At 33.0% G+C, this 19,884-nt stretch overlaps 1 protein-coding gene and 1 long non-coding RNA gene across 2 annotated transcripts in view; both read left to right on the top strand.

Annotated features, from left to right (window-relative positions):
* The window catches only part of LOC149789572 (uncharacterized), a 71,224-nt gene extending 59,389 nt beyond the window's left edge, over positions 1-11,835 (top strand). The window contains exons 10-13 of the mRNA XM_089972769.1: positions 8,093-8,253; positions 9,047-9,224; positions 10,957-11,157; positions 11,664-11,835. Coding sequence (XP_089828895.1) covers positions 8,093-8,253; positions 9,047-9,224; positions 10,957-11,157; positions 11,664-11,835 — 712 coding nt within the window. The remainder of the gene's footprint in view (positions 1-8,092; positions 8,254-9,046; positions 9,225-10,956; positions 11,158-11,663) is intronic.
* A 720-nt stretch (positions 11,836-12,555) lies between these two features.
* Positions 12,556-15,029, top strand: LOC149789571 (uncharacterized). The gene is made up of 3 exons (XR_016423678.1): positions 12,556-12,648; positions 13,420-13,460; positions 13,927-15,029. It is a non-coding gene; the product is annotated as an uncharacterized LOC149789571 (long non-coding RNA).
* Positions 15,030-19,884: the final 4,855 nt, after the last annotated feature.

Raw genomic sequence — 19,884 nt, 5'->3', positions numbered from 1 at the left:
CAAATCACATTGCCACAACGTTATATGATGTTGCCACAATCTTATGGCAATGTTATTTCAACATGTAACTGTTAGCTCTGTTACACCTCTCCATGATGATGACACCGACAGCCTGGAAGAGGACCCCTCCTACAGACTATTATGAAAGCAAGTTCAATTACAAATTTTATTAAATCTCTCTAGGTCTTCATTGCTTTCATGGCCAAATACATGGAAATGGAGGAAAATGAGGGAAGATCATATGATCTGAAGCCAGTGTAAATGGCAGAAAAGTGTCTGTATTGTTCACCAACTACACCTTGTTCTTACAAAATGTGGCTGTTACACATTCCCATGATGATGTCACTGACAGCCATCAGTGAGGAATGCCCCAACAAGCATAATACAAACTGCTTCCATTGTAATTGTTACAATTCCATTCTGACCGCTCCGATGTCCTAGTGGTTAGAGCATCCGCCTCAGAAGCGGGAGGTCATGGGTTCAAACCCCGGCCAAGTCATACCAAAGACTTACAAAAATGGTATTAACAGCTGCTTCGCTAGACGCTCAGCATTAAGAGGTTAGTGTTAGGACTGATCGGCCTGGTGTCAGGATAATGTGACTGGGTGCAACATCATACTACATGTTTGCAGCATAATGCCCCAGTGCTATACATCACTATAAACTGCCACACTGCAGACATCATAGCAATATGACTGAAAAATTATTCAAGCTACGTTAAAAATCCAATCACACACACACAATTCCATTCTACGATCCAGAACCGACACTAATTCCGTACTACAGTTCTTGCATTTCAATCCAGTTTTGCTTTTGAAATGTAGTGCCACTCGATTCATAATGAACCCATTCATTTCAAACACTCGCAAATACTTACTATTCCTGTCTACAACTGAAAAATATCTATATAAAAAAACGTGTAACTGTGTTTTATGCAAGGGCATGGACATGCACAAAAACTTGCACCTGAAGCTTGAATAAAACCCCGACTTTGGATAAGACTTTACCCATCGATTACTCCAGCTTGGGGTAAATTCCGACCATGGCGATTTATTATATATCCATTGACTGCTCCAGCTTGAAGGCAAAATCCAAACACATCCCTAAAAAGATAACAAGTATAACTGCTCTTTACCTTCTGTAAATGCCACTTGAGCTTCCTGATGCTGTTGTATCTGCCATTTGACAGAATCACAAACGTGGATATATTTCTTAATTGCCTCTAGTTGTTGAGCTAGTTTAGGTGTATGAAATTCCATAGTGCAGACTCACTTATTAATATTACAACAGTGATTTAATTACACATCACCTGTCAGCACACCAATGATAAGTCAGTTATTTTATAACACATCAACAAGCTTGCCCCTTGCACCCTCCCCCCCTTTTTATTTGGGCACCTGTGGACATGAATCAGCAAGGCTCAAATTGTCATTTTTAATATAAGATCTCAACATTTTTAAGGCCTTAATTTTAAAGACTGATCCTTAAAACCCCCAAAAGGTCAGTTCACCCCAACCCGTCTGGTGGATACAAGGCTCAGATCGGCATTTTACGAGGTTTGTTTACCCCTGTCCCTGCTGGTTAGAAGTACATAATAAATACAAAGTAGAACCTTGGTATGCATTTTCTTTGGCCATGTTTCTCATTTCCTCACACTTGTTTTGAAATCCTTATGTTATCAACTGGGTCACCATCCTTCGTTTAGAGTAACAGCAAGTACATATATATTTAGGTCCAAGGAAACACAATAAAAATGTTTGATTTAACAATGACATATTTGCCTCAGGTCTGTGATCCTGAAGTGAATATTAACTGTCCATTTATTTTCTTGGCTTTTCTTTACTAGGAAATTGATAATAGAGATTTCTGCGATGGTGAAGGCAATGTAAAAATTGGTTACTATACCATACTTTTTATGCCATGTTTGAAAAAATAAATCCAATGGAAAGGTTATAGTCTGAAAATCTTCATTAAATTAAGTTAATATAGGGGAACAAACTTTAAGAATTCATAAATATTTTTCAGTGCTGAATAAAGATATAACATAACACTTTCTGCTGTGATTTTAATAGTTTCTGGCAGCATGAAAAATTTCTAGAACTATAATGTATAAATGTTCTCAAAAGATTATGTCAATATGGGGGAAAAATCTGTTATGAAATAAACCGACAAGATCTTGCATGAATTCATGTTATCTTTAAATATGATATTTGTGTGAAAATATCTGGAAGAAAAAACAAGATGGTGCCACTCACACATACAATGTGGTTGCCACAGTGGCCATATTAAGAAACTTTTTATCACTACTTCTGAATGGATAATTGTGTCAGCGTGTCAACATGTGTACAAAATACTTATGTTGATGTCTAGCAGGTCCTGAATGAGAATTATGGTGCTGTACAGACATCCTATAAGGCCACCAATGTGGCCATCCTGAAAATCTTGTTATCACTACTTCTTCTGAATGAATCGTCATATCAGTGAAAGACTTCTTATGTCTAGTTGGACGTAAATGAAAATAATGCCAATCTAACCTCCAATATGGCTGTTTTAATGGGCATCTGGAAAACCCTTTCCTTGCTACTTCTCCTAGATGGCTGGTCATTTTGACATTGTGCTTTCACTAGATGACCTATTTGATGTCTAGTTGGCCGTGAATGGAACTGTGCATATGGTTTTGATGTCTAGTTGGTGCTAAATGTGGTTTTTGCTCATAGACTTCTAATGGTATTATAGTTGGTTCCTTAATGAAACTGCTGTACAAAATTAAAAGGCCTTCTCGCTTTCTACCAAGTTTGGATACAATTATCTTCACCAGCTAGGATTTCTTGATCCTCTTTTTTATACATCAACCCTTCGCATATGTAGTTAGCTAAAACAGTATTTTGAACAATTAATTGCCCTCTTGCAAATAAAATCCCAATTGCATGCTTTTACCAATGTGAGAGCTTCTTATAATAAGTAGCTAAGTATTCAGTAACTGAATTTCCACATCCACATGCATCAACTCAGAATTAAAAGTTGCAAAACATATACAAATTGGAAAATCTTGAGACATGTGTCACTTTGCATGATGGGTGTTATGATTTAAATGCAACAAGGATTTTGAATTAGGGTTAATTTCTTTAAGCTGTATTCAATCATGGGGCCCTGGGTTATAGAATGGTCTAGGCATACACATCACTCAAACTAATCAACTCTCTCTAGTCCAACCAATGTGTATATATGAGAAAGCTTGCCAGTAGCGTTATGTGTGTTGATTTCCTCCAATAAATATGCTGGCTGCCATGTAAAGCCTATGATGTCCTGAAAAATGGTGTTAAGCTCCATACAAGCAAGCTAAACAGTCAATGATATAATGGAACAGTAGACACCATTTTAGCTAAATATGCCAAGAATTGATTTAGAGACTTGGTTAGTGACGATGACTTAAAATTGGCAAGAGATTAAAAAGATAAAAGAAAAGACCTTTCATGGCACTGTAATATAACAAATGAGGAAAAACAAAAGTTTATTGCATCTGAACCTTTTGCTTTTTCACAGTTTCAATTTAAGTCATAACGCCCCTTATTTTGCCTTACCAAACATATAGCAAGTTATTACCTTAAGCCCTAGCACTGATAATGCCTCACAAGTAAGCAGTCGTTTATGCAGTCTCGGGTCTGAGTATATGTCTAGCAATACTTATGTCCAGTTTGTTTATAAAATTCTTTCTCACATGGTACAGTTTTCAGAGAGACACGATAAATTCAACAAGTGTGGTAATGAAGGGACAGGCATTCTTTATTTATACACACATCCCAAAGGGACATTGCTATGTTTGAATCAACACTGAACTGAAGAATGGAGCATCAGCTGCATCAATTAAAATATTGTGGCCCACACAAAATACTGCAAGGACTGTGAACTATTTATGAGTGCAATGGGCATGAATTACTGTAGCAGACTGGAGGAAGTAATCCGAATTTATTAATATCTTGAAGTTAAATATAGTAAAGTTTTCATCTATAATCTGTTTTTGCACACAGTTTGCAGGATTTGTCTTTGGGTCATTGTTTTTCTTTTTCTTCATCTTTCTAGCTTATGGTATCTTGATAAGTCTTATGGTGCCGTGCAACTGCACTTGATGATTACCATAGCCAGTGACATTGTATCAAATCTTCTGGGATCAGATGATTCAATGCAGATTCCACATAACCTATCACCATCCGATTTAGTAAGTTATTTTGCCTAAATAATAATAAAAACAATCTGGTCTGATGTATTGATAGTGTTCTGAATGACCATAATATATTCTCTGTATCTACCCTAGAAAATACTGAGTGGATCGCTGTTTGGTTTTAATAAACCAAAGTAATCCAATGAAAGGCACTTTACAGACACAAGTGTCTGTTTCCTGTATGCAGTGTTTAAATGACAGTATTATGTCTTTAGTTTTTAAAACTGATGATACATATGATCACCTTCAATATGCAATATTAGTTGCATTAATTAACGAGTGGACAATATTTGAATTTCAAAGATAAAGTGTATGCCATGATCACTTTAGTAGGATGATTTGTCAAGTGAGGTGATCTTTTCTGTTAGAATAAATATTGTTAACTAAACTATTTTCGCAAGTTATGACATAAGAATGATTCAAAGAAAGAAAATTTATTAAATTGAACATATAAAATGTAAGACTGCAACAGAGTCTAGATGAACTATTTCTTCAGAGACATAATCCAGACTCTGTGGCAGCAAAATTATCAAATAGGACACAACTAAGAGACAATCACATTTTCAGTCACAATGGTTTGACAATTATCAATGGCTTGAATTCATTGACTATGAAGGCAAAGTGATTTGTAGTTACAACAAAAAAAGTTCCCAAACTGTCACAGATTTTAAATTCTACCAGTGGACTTGTAAGTGTAACTGACAAATTCAGGATTTAATCAAGCAAGTCTCATGATAGTTTTATACCTAATAAAGCAAAATGTAGCACAGTATATTCATGACACTTAGGCCAGCATGTTCAAAATATTCCTCAAGTTACAGTTGCTAGCATTCCACTAAGAAATGTCATTTTATAATAAATAAAAATGTAATGGAAAAAAAAATTGATAAAGTGATTGCACTCTTTAACATAGCCTACTACCTAACTCAATAATGAAAATGATTTGGTTCATTATATCTTTGTGTTTTATGAAATAAATGCATACATCTGATTGAATTTTAGGCAAGAGACTGAACTTTTGGGTTAAGTTAAAATGTATGTGGAACAAATGCATTTTCTAAAACCACTTGTATCAGTGTGCATTGTGACTTTTCTTTAAGATAACTCTAAATGGTACTGGGTATATATCATTTTCTTCAACTGCACACTGTTGTCTTCCATTTGATTTGATGACTTACAGCTATACTGTCTACACAGTAGGCCTCAGCATCAGGAAAAATTCTGTATACTTCAGTTACAGCTGAAATAAGTTTTGCATTAGCACCTGAATCAGACAAAAAAGGTTGTGTTCTGGTGTGTGAATAGAAATGGCTAAAAGTAATACAGACAAAAGCCGTAAGAGTACACAAGTTACATATGAAAACCACCAATTCGCTTGCATGTGTGGCATACAAGTTCAATGATTTGCTTCATGTTTATTTGTGTACACACATTATTCAACTCATAAGATATTTTAAGAGCTATTTCTCTATTGTATGCATAATTCATTTACAAATATGATTAGTGGGCCACACCGAAGGCTATACTATTAGTTCACTTGGCAATGTGGTAACGTCAGCTGAAAAGCATAATCATCCATTAAAAGAGCATTATGACATGAAAATTAGGTATTTAGAACATATAGATTTTTCTTTTCCAAATGGAGTCCAAGTAATTATTGCCCAATCCAGGTATAATTTTGTACACAAGTAAAGAACAAAATAAGATAAATCTTCATTTATTTGCAATTGATAATACACTTCTTAATGAATATACACTTTTACATTTATTTTGTATCACTTGAATAAACAATATTTCTTTCAGTTCATTTTAAACTTTTATTTTATATCACTTGAGTAAACAGTATCTCTTTCGTTTCATTTAACACTTAGAAACAGGTTCTTCCAGTTACAATAATCAACTTTGGAAACAATAAACAAACTGGAACTTTTGACCTAATTATGTTACATTTACTAGGGTTAAAACAATAAATTCCTTAACATAATAAATTAACAGTTCCAGTTAATCAAACACAAAATCATCTTTTATACAGGGTGTGAACTGTTAATATTTACAGAATAAAGCTTATAGTTTCCAAATCGATTGAAGCTTACATGTTGCAGTTGCTGGCACATATCTATTTCCAGCATGGTTTGCATACATTCCACCTTTAATAATTTTGTTACTTCCCCCCCACCCCATTCAGTAACAAGTATCAAAAATCAGGATCATTCTAAGGCAAAGTTTGTAACTTGTGTACCACAGTCATCAGAGAGACAAAGATGCAAAACTTTATGATGCCTGTCAAAGGAAGAAAACACTTTGTTGTTTTCCCAAGTTTTGAACCAGTTAACTTGAATTCTCAGACCATCAATTGCTACAGCCCCACTAATTACAATTGTTAGGGAATAATGAGAACTCACCTTCAGTTATCTGTGTATATATATAATTTTAATAACCAAGAATACCGCATGCCTAGGAACATTATAGCATTCAATGGTAAAATCAGAACTGAGATGAGAGAATTAAACAAGCATAGTACATGACATAATATATCCATAAACTATTGACTGGGAAAAATACTACAGAACACCATTTCTGCTGGCAGTAAGATGTTGAACCTATATGTCATAAATATCAGGTTGGACATCTAGAACCAGTAATATTCATAATGGGTAGTAATCCCCCCGCCCCCCATATTGAGAAGGGCCTGATTTGTAATCTCAGCCACCCAACCTATCACAGTCTTTATAGTACCTGAAACAAATATTGAGCAATAGTAAAACAAACTCTGAAAGTTATTAAAACCAATTTGTTATATGTCCATAACTCTGCTTAGCTAACTGTGCAAGCAGACTTAAACATATCAGTGTATGACAGTTAAATTGAGCTATAGCATCGATTAACAGAAGCTATGAATTCATCAACAAGCAGTGAACAATCATCTTCACAATAAATGTCAAACATTAGCATCCATAAGCTGTCAAGACAAGTTGTTACACTGGATATATAATCATCCATTTATTTCAAACAAGCTGTGAAAAACGAACCTCACGTCCGCTATATGTACGCTGGCCATTGCAAAGGATGCTTTAATAGATTAATGTTTATCGTCGTGTCTTGACAACCATTTTGCGCGCGCACACCGGAAAGTCATGCTATATATTTGTTACTTGTGAACGTATTTGTGGGCAGTACGCTATATATTGTTCCCGTGGGCGCATTCGCGGGCAGAATGCTATATGTTTGTTCCTCGTGAACGTATTTTTGGGCAGTTACTTTGTCAACTTCAACCTAAAGGTCAAAACTGCCCATGAAATTTATATATCTGCCCACGAACCGAAAACATGAATAGGACTATAACATAAGTATATAAACTTATTTTCAACATATACATAATTACTATGTAAGAAATACAAGCTATGTATATATATTTTGATTTGAAATGTAAACTATATCATGTCCTTCCCGTAAACCCACTTTCGGGATGACTGCCCACAACGCACCTAAAACGTGTATATATATATATATATATATATATATATATATATATATATATATATATATATATATATATATATATATATCGGCAATTTATTTCAAGGATAAAGTACACATATGGTCAAATAATGTATCATAAAATTGCTATTGTGGTGTATATAAATGTTGTATGGATAATTGATATTTTTATTGTGCAGATTAAACATGTCTATTTGTCTCTTAAAATTAATTGTAGACGTTATTGAATGACATATAGGTCTAGCTGAATATATCAAATAGAAGTTTTATTTAAGTTCTATCAAGGGACAGTTACATTTAATTTTATCAAAGGATTCTGCATATTGCAGTGTATTTAGAACAAAATGTGATGTGTGAAATGTTCTTTATTTTCAGCCCTTCTACTATTGCCGAATATGCAGTCAATTTTTATTCCACTGTAGATGTTGGACGTGTAACGAATGAAATTAAAGCCAAAGTATTTCATTCTATAATGACCATCTCTGGTGTTCACGTAGATACAGATTATACCATGAAAACAATGACTGAATTGCTAGGTAGAACGATTTAAAACCTTATAATGCATCAATAATTGACATTCCGTAAAAATGGAAATAATCTTAAATGCTTTATCTCTAAAACTTCAACAAAAGGCAAAATATAACAAACTGTTGATTATTATCGCTGTGAAATTTGTATTACAATGTTCATAAATCAAACTCACACATGTAACGTTCAGCGCAATTCGCTTTTGCAAAATTTAGTTTAATCATTATTTGTGTAATGAATTAATAGTTAAATTTATGTTTTTTTAATTGGATTTAAACATATATGTATATTTAAGGTTTAATTCTTAATGTTTCGAATTGATACATCGTAAGTGCAACTTACACACATTTTCCATCAATATGTGTGTGTGTGTGTGTGTGTCTGTGCGTGTTCAGGGTATGTGTGAAATAATCCCATAAGGAGGCTGGTTTTATCTACTGTGGAAATGAACGTATTCGGCAGTCGTAAATATGTCGTCGCAACAACTTTTGTGTCTATATTAGGTGATGTTAGCTTAATAGTATATAGAGCATGCACATCTAGCTGCCATCCGATTAAGTGGTTGACAGCTCTGCCACCCAGAACATGGATTGCTAATTTCCTGTTTAAAAAGATTTCAGCATTGTTGTCCCACTATATAAGGAAAGTAATGGCAAAGATCATTTAATGATGCCAATAAATTTTGTATAGCTTTTAGCATTGCAAGAATGCCATTAAAGTAGAAATAACAAGCAGGAACACATGGTATGATTTAGATCTAATGTGTTATATTATTCAGAATTTGTGTTTTCTTTTCTGCAGATGCAATAAGTGAAAAAGATAGGTGTTCCTTAGCATCGGACAATCTATGTCATTTCGGTTATTATTGCAAGCCGTTGGCAGGAATTACTGTTTTATGCTTGGATCGCTGTAATTCAAGTATATGTCAAAATAATGGCGAATGTTACATCGGCCATCACCATTTCGACGTTCAGTGCAGGTAAAGAATAAATAACATCTTGAAATTTACGAATTTGTAATTGATATGCAAATGATTTTATTCAGTACATTTAAAACTGTAGACGCGTAAATTAATTAGGATGTGTGTGAACAAATTGCAAATATATGTGTCATTGTGTTATTGATTTGCAAAACAGAATTCAGTAAAAATCTCAAACAAGTTCGAAAACTGAAGGCGATAATTGTTTTTGTTAGCTTGTAAAGTGTTGTTTGGTGTCAAGAATCTTTTCCTGAATCACATTAATATAATTCTAGTTTTGAATTTACTATAAATTTACCTGAATATGTCTATACAAGAATTTTATCTGAGCATGTTTATATTTCCAGAGAAAGTAGTCATTTGAATTCAGGAATTTGAAGACATAAAACGTCTTGCCAACAAATGGAATACTGAACATACCATATAATACAACTTAAAGGTGCTAGATATTGAAATACAACTCAAACAAAGTCTCATTTACGAGATTATATAGTTCTTTACTTGACATCAGGTCACAATGAGCATTTTCTAAACACAGAAGCATTTCCTGATGAAAAATAATTTCTAGAATTATCCTCATGTTTCCAAAATACAAACCAGGACCTGGACTATTGAAAATTCACTTAGGAAATTCCAAAACCCTTTACTTCTATTAATAATAATTCTGACTTTAATCCCATACTCATAGAGAATAATTTAGGTATGTATTAGCTGTTTCACAGAATAGAAAATGTCGATTCGGGTCAAACATAAATTTGATCAGTTTTGGACAAGGTCAAGTCCAACGTACAATGTTACATTACACTAGCTTGTAATACAATGAAATAAATAAAAATATCTATCTAACAAACAATTAAATTAGGTATACATACCAAAATAGAAATCCATCCACTCATCGATCTATCCAGCTACACATACATACATACACACAGATGGATACATACATACATACATACATACATACATACATACATACATACATACATACATACATAAATACATACATACATATGTACATACATACATACAGGCATATGTAGATATATACATATATACATTTGTCATGTAGAAATAAATACATGTATTGTTAGACTATTATAAGTTTTTGATTACCTTTTCTTAATTATTTAAAATGTAACGTTAAGCACATAAAACTATAGATGTACTAACATTTTAGAACTATTATCTTCGACCAAATGTTCAAACATCAATGGTATGCATTACCAAATGATAGTTAGCCGTCAATACATATTTGTATCATTGCATCTATTGAGATATTTAGTTTTGTTGATATTGAAGCCGACAAAGTACTACTCTCTTATTTTAGTCACTTTTCTGTTCTATGCATTATCCTGAATTTGATTAATCAGATGAAATCTTTGCTGAAGAGGGCATGCATGCATACATACATACATACATATATACATACATACATACATACATGCATGCATACATACATAAATACATACATACATATGTACATACATACATGTATGTATGTATGTATGTGTGCATGTATGGATAGATGGATGTGCAGAAAATCTCAATAATTTATCAAACGAAAATATTTTATATTTGGATATAATAGCTAACACTATTCACTTTGTGCTGAAGTACGCAAAAAAAAACTGTGACCGAACGATTTAATAAATCAGCTAAAATGAATCTAAACACATTGGATATCGTACCATTAATGAGTCATAATTCTGCTTTTCTTTTGTATAATTTGCAGCTGTCCATATGCAAGTGATGTGGTTTACAGTGGCAGTCGTTGTGAAATAATGCAGGAAGTATTGCTACCTAGGCAGAAAATTATCTACATCATCATCGGAAGCTCTGTGGCACTGGGAGTTATAATTATTTATGTAGTAACCATCGTAATTCTGAAAAGACAACTCATTAGACAGAAGGAAACGTTTTTAAAACAACAAAAGTAATGTGTTAATAACGTATAATTATACGGAATTAATATATTTTTAGTAAAACGGATATATATATATATATATATATATATATATATATATATATATATATATATATATATCTATATATATATATGTGTGTGTGTGTGTGTGTGTGTTTGTGTGCATTGGCCAATGCAAATATTAATATACTGATGTGATTTACTATTGCTACAATGTGATGCTGAAATACACCGTAAATCCAAAACATAGTTGTAATATTAATTTAAGGCTATGTTTATTAATCCCACGTAAACTTGTACAGATACAAAATCGTTTTCATTGCGAGCAACTTTTGTTCACGCCAACCAATACTAATAGTTATTTTCATTGATTGAAATACCATTTCCTATCAATGAGTAGACTTGTAAACGTAAATTACTGAGAATTCTCAATTAACAGATGCTAAATATCCTGACATATGTCCATATAATAATTTTTTTAAAGTAATAATCATTACTTTTTTCCTCTTGCTAAGACGTGAAGAAACGACAAACCACAACAATGCTGTTAATAACAGACTCATCATTGACACCAGTGCATCAAGTCCGAGAGGTTTAGAAGTATATCCTGGTCATAAGGTAATATTCAGTTCACTTTCAAATGTTTGCGAAATAAAATTGTATCCCAAGAAACAAAATTCCTCCTAACAGGATATTTTGTTCTATCTTTGTCAAAATGTTTCTCAGGAATCGGCAAACATGTTTACTCTATAAGCTGATACAGACTTCACTTTTCTTAAATATATCCTTAAAATGAATGCAATGAAGTTTTATTTTTTTGTTTCGACTGCGTACCCCTAAGATTTAGGGATTATATTAAAAAATAAGGTGTGTATGTGCTTTTGAAAAATGAACGAGTCCGTGTGCATTTAATGCAACATAAATCGATAATAGATCCGTACCTTACTTCAAAAGTTTCAACATAACTGGCATGGATGCTTTTCAGATCTGTTAATTATTTTTGTAACTATATAATATGATTTCATATTTAACTAAACCGGAGAAAGAAAGAAACCTTTTGGCTCTTCGGCAAAATAATCTTCTTCTTATTATTGTGTAGTAGTAGTAGAAGTAGTATCTGCACACGAAATATATACGAAATTAATAATATATCCTTCGCATGCATATATAACATGGCACGTTCATTTTATTAGGTTTATCAAATAGTTGCTTTATTAGAAAGATTGATTTGTTAATTATCTTATGCGAAATTCTCATGAATAAGCTTTCCTTCTCATTACTGGTCTCATCATAATGTTCGTATTTAACGCATTGCTTGCAACACCTTTTTGAATAATTCGCAAATTAAAGTGGTCGTATCAGCTACACTAATACACCAGTTGCTACTACTATACTTCTTATTAACATAGGGAGAGATATCGCGACCCTGGCTATAGTGACCTCGCACCGCAAAATCAGAGAAAGGAGTCAACATATGACTACATTGACCTACACCACACGGCATATAAAATTATTATCGCAGAGATCTTAGATTTAGTCTTTTACTTTTTGAGCGTATTACACCAGCTCACATTGAAGACTGCCTTGTGTCAAATGTAGAGTAAAATGATTTTCGTCCAAACATCATATTAGCAGGGCCGCTGAGGGAGATCACGGGCCATGGGTAAGAAGCACACACGATTCTCCGAGTAATTGTCCAATAAAAATGTTTCTTTCATAAAATTAAAAAGTATTGCTAGGCCTGGGCCCTCTTACGAGCCCTCGCCCATGTTGTCCGCACTGCATATTTGACAACTTGAACATGCCAGATGAAACTGATCCCCACCATTTTTTCATGAGCCCAGCATCATAACCAGTGAGTCAACGCCTCTTCTGAATTCGATGCACTCTTTTTGTTTTAATCATGTAGTTCGATAATACATGCTGCCTTATTCTTGTTATATACAAACTTCATTTAGGGCGTTCAGCTTTAGAAGCAACTTATGCAAGCAAAATGTTTCATCATATGCAATGGTATTAACTGTAATATTTTTAAGTGTTTATGTCGTTCTAATTACGGATTGCTTAAATGGCTTTGTTAAGCTCCCTTTTTTTTAGCAGATTGCTCTGAAAAATATTGTGTTTTCATGGTGAATGCAGATAATCTTTCATCTTGATAAATTCATGATTCACGCAATATATACTTAGGACAACCTGATCCTCTTTAGATACACTATAGTAATTTATATTTTGATAATTGTGAATTAGAATATTTCTTATTTCTTTTCGAAGGTGTATCGGAACCAAACCATATTCGATTACAACTGAATCAGGTATTAGTTTTCTTTTCTTTCTGACATACTTTACGCAGTTTTGTAAATGTAATTTCAAGATGTTAAACAACTATTTGTTAATGCTCATACAGCAAAAACATTTATTCAAGAATTTGTTTTGTATATTTAGAGGTATTAGCATATGAGAATTATATATAATTGTATACATATTTTTATATTTGCTAGATTGAAAATGTGATTTAGTAAATATTATATCTATACAGTAAAAAAACTAAGACCATTAATCAACTTTACCTTCTCAACTAGGCTATACGAATAATATAGATTAAGAATGGACTTCACAAGCATTTCAAACGAATCCGTTGTATTTGGAGGACGAAGGAAGTGCATTATTTTTGTATTGTAAGAATAGAAGACTTGGGATAAAAATAAATTTCACGTTGCAAATTAATTAATACTATCTAATTATTGATAACCAATGTCAGTTACTCAAATTTTTTTGCAGGTTAAAGGAGCGAAAACAATGGACTGCATAAGATTGTTCTTAACAGATAACAAGCGAAAGGTTTACTTGATATCACAAATAGCAAAATATCAGATAAAGCAATATCTTAACAGTGGATTTTAATATTGATATCAGCATGGAGAAGACTTCTGCAAACATCAATATTTATGTATTGGATTTTATTTATGTTTTTAAATTGTGTGTAGCACTTCTTGCGTTTCTTGCTATTTCCACGCATTATACGCTTCTAGTTTAGTGACCACGTATTCTTTATCAATTAAAGACTTAATTTAGAAAATGGAAGCTACTGGGGAATACTTTTTTTGCTTTGTCAATATCTCGATTAAGCCGTTGCACAAGTTAGAATTTGTCAATAGGGGTTATTATAACATGCTCCTAAATGTAGACTAAAGCCAGCTGTTCACAGACTTGTAATGTTGGCGCACTCTGTTCCGGCAAAACTTGTAGTAGCGGTCATATTAGTATGTGTATTAATAAGAATGAACGTAATGTCGTTCTTTGAGAGGCTTAGACCATTATGTTGTGAATATATACTTTCAAACCAGTTGTCACTAATCCTCTAACAGCTTTAGTTTTATTCCAACGTTTCCTTATGAGTATAGTGTGCAAAGTATCGAATCCGTCGTATTATCACGAGATTCTTTCCTCGCAAATGCTTAAACGATCTACTTTGTTTCAGTGAATGCCATGTTTACTACTAATATAAAATAATCTGCTAAACATTTCCATGAGTTGGGCTTCTTTGACGAAATAAAAGAACTAGAAACACAAACAATTATGTTATCACTTTCAAAAAGTTGTATTTCAGTTATGTAGGTACATATGCCAATTACAGATAAAAATAATGTTTAATTCAAGTTTTGTGGTTCTTGTATACCACGGGATGTAGACTTATCCTAGTGATTCGGACAAGTAGAAATCTATGATGTTTATAATAGGTTGTGTTGTGTGGGTTATAATCACAATCCCAATAACATTTAAAAAACCGTGCGTACATAGTTTTGCAGTATTTCTCACGGGTAACGTATAATCACATCTGTTCGTTTTTCATGCCATTTCATATTTGCTAATATATACAATTTTTTATCAACAATAATATGCGTATGAAATAGATTAATTAAGGTCAAAGCCACATATATGTATATATGAGCAAAAACACGCTCAAAATCAGGATTATCATCCTTAAAGCAATTTTGCTAGAAGGTGTTTTGGTCGTTTCTATTCCTCACTTGCAACAATCTTAATACATACAACATGTAGATTGCCTAACCAGTAGCATTAAAATTTACATTGTATTTAGTACTCGTTGCAAAGTGACCAAGCATCTAAATACAAAAGTATTGTGCACTTTGATAATGAACTATTATGCATGTTTTGCTTCATTTGAACTATCTATCAAAATAGTAAAAGTAATTTCAATATTAATTGATTTTAATTATGAAATCTGGTATTAACATATTTCACAGTGTGTACCAGCATTATATAATTTTGCACAATGAAATATTAAATTTGCAATGCAAGGCTTCGTGAATCACTTTTTGGATGCTGAAATATCTCAAACGCTCTAATTATAGATTATATATAATCTTCGTCGATAAATACACAATATGGAATCAATATAATTATGTAATGTATATAATATATAACGTAATCATTCATATATATATATATATATATATATATATATATATATATATATATATATATATATATATATATATATATGGATACATCATTTTTCTTCTATATTTCGTTATATATGCTCCATCAGTGAATAAGAAGAATGTATATATTCTTATACTACTTCTGTTGATAGGTATAGTTTTAGTTGTACTGGGAACGAAGCGACTCAGGTCACTAGTCACTGGTCCGGAGACTAAATCTGTTTACAAATTGACAGTGTGGGTATGTGAGAAAGCTTGCCAGAAGCGTGTCGTGTTTCGGTGGTTCTTCACTGTGTTTCCCAGGGTTCTTCCTCTACCAGTTATACTGGCCGCCATCTATAACCTATCTTGTGCTGACAAATGGCGTTAAATCCTACAACATAAAGATTCTGAGAAGGTCATATGACCCTTAATGTTTTATTAGAGATATGAATGGTAGAATCATCAGTAAGTGATCAATAACCTTTCGAAACGAATGATTAATTATTCTCCTTTATAAAATAAATTGTGGGGTTATTTATTATATTGCTTATTGTTTAACCTACATCAATCAGAAACAAAGTGCTCTATTTTCTAATAATAAATACATGTATAAAGTGATAAGGACTTCTGTTCAGTCCTATCAGAAGTTTGATTCGCTTAAGTTTGCCCAGAGTGACATGTATTAGTACTCGCATGAGACTAAGTTGATTTCGTACTAAAAACTTGTTGAGAAAAAGATTTACTGTTAGTGAAAATATAGTCGTCAGCTGTATCATTTTTTTTCAAAGTATCAGGTTCATTCATGACGTCATTATAGATACCGTTCGTGAACTATTCGTTTAAAGTGAGTTGATTAAGTGTGTCATATTCGTTATCAATTTTATATATGCACGCCATCTGTCAGATAGTCGCAGTGTTCCCTAGCAAACTGTACACGTGTATGATTATGTTCCTTTTCTTTCAATTCCTAAACCTCTGTCGATATTCCTCAAGTACCAGGTCATACATAAGTGAAATAGAACCAATTCATAACTCCTATTGATTAAGTCTTTAACCAAGTTATAATCATCAATTGCTTCTACTGCCAATACGTTCACTATGTAATAACAATGTCTAGCGATCTCTTGGTCATTTAAAATTTCCAGCTATATTTTTAAAATGAGGAAAATGTTTATCCATTTTTTTTTAAAACTGAGTAATAACCTAATGTTTGTGGTAAGGTTACGAACTGATCTTTCGTATGTAGCGTCTTTTGCTTACCAGTTCTATTTTATATATATGTATACATGTATGTATGTATGCATGCATGCACGCACACACGTACGCACGTACGTACCCACGTATATATGTATGTAAGTATATGTTCCTGACTTTGTACAGCTATAAAATAAATGAATTCTAAACATTAATGCAGATTTAGAGATACAGAGAGACTTAAGTGATATCTGTAAACTTTAAGTATTTAATAGAGATCAGAGATCGTTTTCCAGAATATATTAGCAACATTGTTAAGCATTCTAAATCTAGTCTAATAGTGGCACTCTTTGTGTTGAAAAGCTGATACTAAATCAAATGTAAAAAAAGTCGTGTAACGATCTGCAAACTTTTACTGCATAGGAAAGTATATAAAGTGTATGTAATTCGCTCGCATAATAGCACCATCTCCTATCTCATCATAGTATGCTTCAAGACAGAGATGATTGTACAGACAAATAATATTCTTGTTCGGGTAGAAAACTGGTCAACATGCATAAATGTGCACTATGGAAATTATATGTAGTAAGTTTCAAGTAAATTTACTAAACTTTCATAACTAGTTGCATTCGCTAAAAATTATTGATATATTACAGCAAATGTTAAGCAAAAGATGCCAAGAACTGTAAACAATCACTGAGAAATATTATGTGTATATATATCAAGAGTCGCAACTATCGATAAGCGAATTCAAGACAGGCTGCATAAATAAGATTCGTGTTTTACTGCGTTCAGCTGCAAAAAATAAAAAGCAGTAACAATAATGATTTCATGTCGGAGTTATTTCTTAATATGAGAACCATCAGAGGAAAATGAACTAATGTCCATCGCGTCCATTAAAGCATGTCATTTTAGTTGTGTTCTTATCATCGTGGTATAATGTTTCCTCCACAGCATTGATATTTGCTTTTGAAAGATGATATGTATAATATGTCTCGAGTTTCACAATGGTACATGCTTTACTGCTGGCCTACAGGGGTGCAATTATATTTATCAAAAAGTCTAATCATATCCTGTTCCATAGGTGTTTGAGTATCATTTCAAAAAGAGAATAATTTATAGTAAGAGGCTTGTGAATGTCAATTGTTTGCAAACTGATGATAGTTTAGTTCTGTTGAATCATGATAAGTTATATTTGACATAAAAAGAGTGGGTGTATTGTGTGATACATATGGGTGTTCATGGTGTTCTATTCTATATCTCCGCTCCAATCTTTGTCATTCCGTCCATTAATTTCATATTTTCATATTTCGTTTACTCAGTCTGGTCAAAAACACCGTGGTCGATCATCTATATAACGATAACCAAAAACTATAAGAAGTGTGGAGATTTCAAATATCATCATCCCACCGGGTCACATTATGTCATATTGGCATGTAGGAGAAATTATGGTTAAGTTAATGTTAGTAATGAAGTAAAACATCTCAGCCAAGAGGAAATGTATAATATCATAAATTAGATCCTATTAGTTAGCGAATCAGAACAAAATATTTTATCATGTGATACACTAATTGTTCATATTTATGTTGACAGTGAGCATGGTGTGGCAGTTCAAAGACTTTATCTTAATATGGTCAATCAAATCAAAGTAAGATTGTTGGAAATTATCCTTTATGTCCATGAACAGTAATTCAGCTAAGTAAAAAATACTTGGCTGCACACCATACATTGCTTTTCCATGTACGTTTGGGAAAGGAGATCACTTGAAAAGCTTTGTATATTTATGGTACCGGTAGGTCATTTTAAGTAATCATCTGCAAACAGTGGTGATACTGAATCTTGCTCATTCAGGCTAGTAGTCATGTTTTGTAACCTGGCCATAATTATGCGACATCCACAGCCAGGCGGGAATGCCAGTTGTCAGCAATTCAATGTTAGTTGCAATGAGCTAATGAGACATTTATTGTGGCACTCGTATTGGCAGCGAACTATTGTTATTAGTAGTGTGTTGTCTTGACTAATTATGTGCACTAGAGCTCGCAAATATTTTCGGAACCCCACATACCGCTTTAGAGGACTTAATCCCTCTACTTTTTGATCTGCGACGGAGCAGTAGGATTCTAGCAAATCACGTCAGGGCTTTGACTGGCATGCCGATGGCATCCCTGTTGTGTACTAGCTGATTAGCGTTATTGATTGACATTTGAACAGCCAATCAATGAACATCACCCAATGAAATGATAGGCTCGTTATGAGGGATTAACAATCAAGTACCATTTGACCAATCAGTGATCTTATTATGATCATATTATATTAACAATATAAATTAATTTGATAAGTCTTGTATATTTTGTACATTTAGAACGATTATACGCTGACTTGACAAGAGGACCAGCTTGTTGAGCGTCTCTTAAACAGAGTAAAGTTATCCTACTGTTTAAATATGAACAGTAATACTCTGAGGTATGGGAAATTAAATTGCAGATAGCAGCAGGTTGTTTAGAAACACAAACAACAAAAACGATTTTGAAAAACTGAATTTACACTTAAAACTTAACCGCGAGTTTAGTCCTTAAGCAGTAATGGCCCTGTCACGAGATAGACTATGCACGTAAACAACTACCAAATAGTTCAATTTTGAATGCACATGTACTTTACGGGACTGGCCATGTAATTTTAAGGAGCTAAACTATTGTTTCTGACTGTTGAAGGTTTTGTTTTATTTCATTAGTCACACGATAGGTTGTTTCATGTAAAGAAAGGAATGGCATAGTGTCCATTTTTTAAACCACAAATCAGAAGAAGAAAATAGTTGATTAGCATTCCTCCCCCTTTAGAAACTTAAATGATCGCTCCCTAATAAAGACTTGAGTTAAGCGGTTGTTCAGCAGATATCAAAGCAATTGCCATTGTTAACACTGTTTTAAAACGTTAGTATCAGAAGATGTGTATTTGAGCTTGGCAAATGTGCGTTTCTGTCACACGAATGACTTGGGAGCATTGTACGTAATACATGGATCTCAAATTATGTTCCAGTTAATAACAACGGACGTTTCACTAACTGAAATTTGAATAGTCTATGGATGATGACCATCAA

This window comes from Sinohyriopsis cumingii, chromosome 10 (assembly GCF_028554795.1).
Source record: "Sinohyriopsis cumingii isolate HCF-2022 chromosome 10, ASM2855479v2, whole genome shotgun sequence".
NCBI lineage: Eukaryota > Metazoa > Mollusca > Bivalvia > Unionida > Unionidae > Sinohyriopsis > Sinohyriopsis cumingii.
This window is presented reverse-complemented; position numbering and strand designations above follow the sequence as displayed.